The sequence below is a fragment of the Pelodiscus sinensis genome, chromosome 30, assembly GCF_052426305.1.
Source record: "Pelodiscus sinensis isolate ZL-2025 chromosome 30, ASM5242630v1, whole genome shotgun sequence".
Lineage (NCBI taxonomy): Eukaryota > Metazoa > Chordata > Testudines > Trionychidae > Pelodiscus > Pelodiscus sinensis.
In genome coordinates this window covers 6185935-6191956 of record NC_143081.1, presented here as the reverse complement: position 1 = coordinate 6191956, position 6022 = coordinate 6185935, and the positions used below count along the sequence as shown (strand labels likewise).

Below are 6022 nucleotides of genomic sequence, written 5' to 3'. Positions count from 1 at the left end.
GGGGTGCAGGAGTTCACACAGAGCAAGCAGACTCTGTGCACGAGGGTTCTACCCCAATAAATAAACGGCCGTGCCCCACTCCAGACACAGCTGCATTTTGGTTGGTCCTGGAAGTGTTGCTGGTGCTAAAGCCCTTTCAGATCCTGTGGATGTTTCTCAGCTCTCACTCCAGGGCTTCCCACCAGCATCACCCCCTCCAGGCTGGAATTCACAGGGAGCAAGAGCAGCCCGGAGGGGTCTCCCTGTGGGGAGAATCCCAGGCACAGAAGGAAGGGCCCCTGCGCAGAACAAACCAGGCACCTGGATCTAGGAGCAGTAGCAGGAGACGAGGAAGATGAGGCCGTTGATGAGGCAGAAGGAGCCGCCCACGGCCAGCTCCCGGACACTGACGAAACTGAGATCTGCTGAGAAAGAATCCGGAGTGGAAGCAGCCGGTGAACATCACTGCTGAGGGGATGCACATGGTGTCCGTGTGTCTGTGCTTCTAGCACCCCCTCCCCCAGAATCTCAGCAGCCCCAAACTGGGATGTGAAACCCACCCACAGCCCTTCTCTCTCAGAGTGGGGGACACTGACCCTCATTCACCCCACACGAGTGTCTGTTCCACTCTTCTCTGCCTGCCCTGTGCCCTGCCCTGTCTGCGATTGGCCCTTGGGGTCTGGGTGCTGGTTTCTCCACCGGGAAATGTGCTGGGTGAGAAGGGGAATCTATCTAGTTAGAGGTCAGCAAGCCACGGGCTGCCTCCCCTGGCACTGGGACATTCCTGGTGATTCATGGACCTGCCCTTCCAAAATAATTCTGGTGACACCCCCCAACCCACTCCATTGAATTGTAAATGGCACATTCCTTCTGTACCAGCCTGCCCCAGAGGGGGAAGTGAGATCCAGTGTTGAGGACAGAAAAAGGCCGGGGGGGGGGGGGGGAATTTCACCTCCACTTTATTTTCTCTCCATGTTACCCCAACCAGCCTCCCTCTCCCAGCAGAGCTCCTGGGGATGGGTCTCCTCCCATGGGAATAACAAACTCAGCTCAATGAAGATATTAGGGGTGTCTCACCTGTCCTGGTGACATTCACAGTGACATTCACAGCCTGGCTCCTGAGGGATGGGACCCACCTCCCACTCACGTTGTCCTCGTACCCGCAGGTGAATTCCCCGCTGTCATTGGGACTGGCCCGTGGGATGCTGAGCACAGAGCCCTTCACAGAGCGGGAGCCGGGCTCCATGGTGCTGATCTCAGACCCTGCGTCCCTGGGGACAAACTCAACTCCGTCCTTGTAGAAATGAAACCTCCTCTCGCCGGTGTCCCCTGGGGCCGTGCAGGTGAGGAGCAGGGGGAGCCCTTCGCTCACCGCTCCAGATGGGGGATCCACACTCAGCACTGGCTGGGGAGGGGGATCTGTGGGGAGCAGCAAAGGGGAAGGATCAGCAGGGACGTGGAAAGGTAGAAAGTGAAGATGGTGCCCAAAATTCCGTGTGCTCCGAGACAACCTGGGCTCTGTCTCCAGAGCCTCTTGCTACAGTTCAGGGTGCTGGGAGGCTCCACACAGAAATGAGTGAGATCCAGGACGGGGTGGGGATTTCTTCCTTCAGATAAGGGGGACCTTCTCCCTCAGACGTTTGGGACCCAAATGGACCATTCCCCAGGCACAGCCCCTTGCTCCTGGACCTGCAGGTTTTCCCTCCTGGTCCTGTAGAGTTCCTTGTTCTCCAGCTCTGCATCTTCCTCCAGCCACTCCTGGCACCCCACTAAACTGACTAGAGGGGAGGCTTTTCATCAGTTGGAGCCGGTCCTTGAACGGATTCAATGTTTCTCTGGTCTAGGAGCCTCTGATCCCCAAAGTAGCATCAACAATTCCCCACAAACCTACTAGGAACCAGGGACTGATATTACTGGAGGATTCAGATTGATCTGAGTCTCCCTATGTGGAGCTGAATGGGCAGGTTGTCTCTCACTCTGCACGTCATGAAAAGATGCCCTGCCATGGTGTGAGTAGAAGGAAGGAGAAAGGGGGCTCACCTGTCACTGTGATGTTGATGGGGCTGCTTGTCTCCGAAAGGAGCTCTCGCCCAGACACTGTCTTCCAGAATTCACAGCTGTACACTCCAGTGTGTGACCCAGACAGACCCGAGAGCTGCAGGGAGTCAGTGTAGCTGTCCCGAGGGAAGGGTAATTCCAGAGAGTGGATTTTCTGGCTGTCCCTGAAGAACCGGATCCCAGACACGCTGGACACCCCAGCAGCTGAGCACGTGAGGGTCACATTTTCTCCAGCAATGTAGACAGGTCGCTGTGGGGACACAGTGAGGTTGGGGGCTGGAAAAGACAAGGGGCTCAGTGGGGGGAGATGGTTCCTATCTGGTGACATATGCAAAGGAAGAGCCAGTGAAGGGCAGAGGAAGGACACAGACCCCAGCCAGCCCCAGCTCTGTTCTCAGGAGCCACGTCCCCCCCAGGACATGCAAACACTGAGCCACAGAGATCTCCCTGCCAGGAACCCAGGGGCCCTGCCTCCCGTGCTTGGTACCTGAGGGGGCAGATCCTGCCTGGGACAACTCAGCCTGCAGGGGGTGGGTTTGGGATTGTGCAGTTTAGGCCAGGGGTGTCAGGGAGCTGCCCCCAGCAGACACAGAGCAGGACACCCGGCACTAAGAGCAGAGACAGCCAAATGCTGCAGAGCCCTGGGTGCCCCATGGGAGATTCCCACACTCCAGCTGAGTCCCAGCCCAGTGATGCCAGAGAAGCTCCAGCCCTTTGACCCCTGCTGGGATCTCGCCCATTCACTCGCTGGGGTGTTGGTGCCAGGAGTGGGATGGGGAATAGGACAGTGACCAATCCCTCTCCTGAACTAATCACAAGAGATACAAGGGGGGGGCTGGCCAGAGCCAAGGGCCAAGGCTGATGTGTTGGGATGGGCCTGAGATTCCCAGTGACCAAACAGCAGGAAAGGGGCTCACCTGTCACTGTGATGGAGATGGAGTTGCTCCACCAAGATGACTTTGCTCCTTCGGGATCCTGTCTCCAGTACGCACAGGTGTAGATCCCAGCCTGTCCCCTCTCAGCAGGGAATTGCAGCCAGGGCTCTGCAGTGGGGATGAAGAGGCCCTGCTGCCCTTTTTGAAAGGAGAATCTGTATCCCCCAGCCTGCTCACCGTGCGGTGCGGAGCACATGAGCCTCACCAGCTCCCCGGGGGGATACGCCTTGTATGTGGCTCTCCTTGTGAGGGTAGGAGGTGGCAGGAGATCTAGAACAGAGGCAGAGGGGTCAGCGCAGAGGGACAGGCCAGGGTGCAATCAAGAGAAAATCAGAGTGAGAGGAGAAATATAAACACAAACCAGCCGCATCTCACTGCCCAGCACCCTGCACCTTTCCCCTCTGGGAAATGCCCCACGTCAAATAACCCACGGCCTGATTCTCTCTCGTGTCCCGCTACTTCTCCAATGATGAAATCCAAAAGTTCATTCCCAGTTGGAAATTGTGGAGCTCCTGCTCCCAGGGACTGGATCGTGTAGAATCACTGTCTGGTCTCCTGCAGAACCCTCCATTGTCACGTGTCTGTTCCCCACGTCGGAACTTCCGGGCAACCTTCCCTTTGTGACACTGAACAGGCTCAGCTCCTGGAGTCTCTCCTAGAACATGGACCTGCCTTCTGCACAGCTGGGCAAATTCCTCCCCCCATCTTCACCCCTGCACCCCACAACTTGCTGCTCTATGCTCAGTGGCCTCCCAGTGTCCCTGCCCTGCCCCCCAACCTGCTGCTCTACCCTCCCGAGAACAGAGGAGCTGGGAAGGGGATTGTGCCAAAGAACAATCAGGACTCAACTGGCCTGTCCCAGCAGAGACAAGGGGTGTCAGGAGCAGAGCTGGGTGGGAAGTTTCCCTCGTGTGTCTCAGTATCCACAGGCTGCCCCCTCTCCATCCAGGGGAGGGGTGAGGGCAGATTGGGAGGGGCCTTCACCCACCAGTGCAGCTCCAGATCCCACACTCTGGGGGAAGCAGGAGGCCGAAAGGGGGAGGGTGGTTTCTGCCAAGGCTTCAACCCCAGACCCCCCAGAGTGGCTGCAGAGAAGAGAGGAGGGTTGCCTGGACATGGGGAAGGGAGGGGGGAGTTTTTCCACTCACCACCTGTCCTCTGGGGTCTCTGCAAACCTGCTTTGAGTGTCCTGGCTGGTGGTGCTGGGTCTGTCCCCAAGGCCCTGAACCCTCTGTGGGGTCGCAGGCCTGGGGGAGATAGACCCCCCCACACATGGCCCCACACTGATGGGCCTTGCCTAGGGGCGCTCAGTGCCATGGGGAGCTGGGAGCTCAGTCTCCACAGCCCGTCCAGCCCTCGCTGTCTCTGCTGAAGTTCCCATTTTGATGCTGGAAATCCCCCATGGTGCTGGGGCAGCTTCTACCCTACGGCCTGGGCAGGGACCCACCAAAGAGATGCCCCAAGGAGCCATTATCTGGGCCTCCTCTTCTGCCCCATGGACGTGGCTCTGGACTGGAGCTGCAGCTGCAGGTTCCATGGGAGACTCCTGTGAATGGGCAGCTGGAACCACCCAAGGGGTGACACGGGGGGCCCTGGGAATCCCCCTTCCCTGCAATTTCAACCACCCCCAATGTGGGAGGTAGGGGAGCCCCACCCCCACTGACTGACTTCTCCCAACCCACCACAAGCATCTCAGCAAGGCCAGGAGACGTCGTTACCTGCAGGGGTCACCGGCCTGGGGAGACTCTGGAGCGAGGCTCGAGGAGAAGAGCAGAGAGGGGGTGAGAGCTCTGGGGAGGGGCTGGGGGAGCAGGGGAAGGGGAGACGTGGGGAGTGAAGGGGAGTCTCCTGACAGACACACACCAAGGGGCTGGAGACAAGGGGGGCACTTACCCAGCAGAGGCAGGAGCAGAGGCAGCACCATGCTGAGCCGGTCACTCTAGGCTGGGAGCTGGGTTCTCAGCTCAGCTACTGGCCCTGTCAGGTGCAGGGGGATGGGACCCTCCCCTCTGACACAGGCAGAGGAAGTCACAGCCTCAGGTGTGGTCACTACACAGCTTGGCACAGGGCGTGTGGGGGATGGCTGCCGATTTTCCATCGCTGATACTGTGGAGGGGGGAGGAGCTCAACCAGCAGCCCCTAGTGACTGACAGCTCTGGGGCTGGGCCAGGGATTCAACTGGCTTAAAGGAAACTTCGGTGAGTTACTTCAGTTTACGCCAGGCCCCTTCAACCGCAGGAGACGCAACACACTGACCCCAGTGGGGGATTGACAACGCTCTCCAGCCAGGCCCAGATCCAGCTGGGGCCCTGCCGTGTGTTTGAAAATAGCACTGGGAAGTTCTGCCGGGCTGCAGGGAACATTGTCACAGACAGCGAGTGACAGGGTGGGGGCAGGTTTCCAGTCCCCAAAACCTGACCCTGTGGGATGGGATTGACCCCGCTCTGGGGAACAGGAGCAGGAGGCCGGGCCATGTCCAGCTAGAGATGGAGCTGGGGGGCAGAGGGGTGAGCAGGACAGGGGGCCACCTGATGGAGATGGGGGCTGTGACACAGCAGGTGTTTCTCTCCCTGGACACGGCTGCATTTTAGTTACTCACTGAAGTGTTGATGGCGTCCAAAGCCCCTTCCAACACTGTGGATGTTCCTCAGACCTGAGACCAGTGATTCTAGCCCAATCACCTTGTGAGAGAATCCCAGGCACAGAATGAAGGGCCCTTCACAGAACTGGACAGTTCCCCGGCTCTAGGAGCAGCAGTGGGCAATGAGGAAGATGAGGATACTGATGAGGAAGAAGGAGTCTCCCACTGCCAGCTCCAAGACCCTGAATAAGTCACGAGCAGCACCAGAGGGTAACTGAGTGTGTTTACGGATGATTAAAATTTAGAGTTGTTCCCTTGTAGGGGTGTGTCTACACTACAATGTTAATTCGAACTAAGAGCCAAAGTAGAAATAAGAGATCCTCCAGAAAAGGGCTTTTTTCCGGAGGATATGGCCAGTGTAGACGCTCTTTTCCGGCTTTTCTAAAAGCCGGAAAAAAACGGCGGACAT

General features: G+C 58.1%; 1 protein-coding gene across 1 annotated transcript in view; it reads right to left on the bottom strand.

The window, feature by feature from the left end:
* Positions 1-967: 967 nt before the first annotated feature.
* Positions 968-6022, bottom strand: part of LOC149521059 (alpha-1B-glycoprotein-like) — a 48924-nt gene continuing 43869 nt past the window's right edge. The window contains exon 8 of the mRNA XM_089774200.1: positions 968-1398. Within this exon, the coding sequence (XP_089630326.1) occupies positions 1025-1398 (374 nt within the window). The 3' untranslated portion in view covers positions 968-1024. The remainder of the gene's footprint in view (positions 1399-6022) is intronic.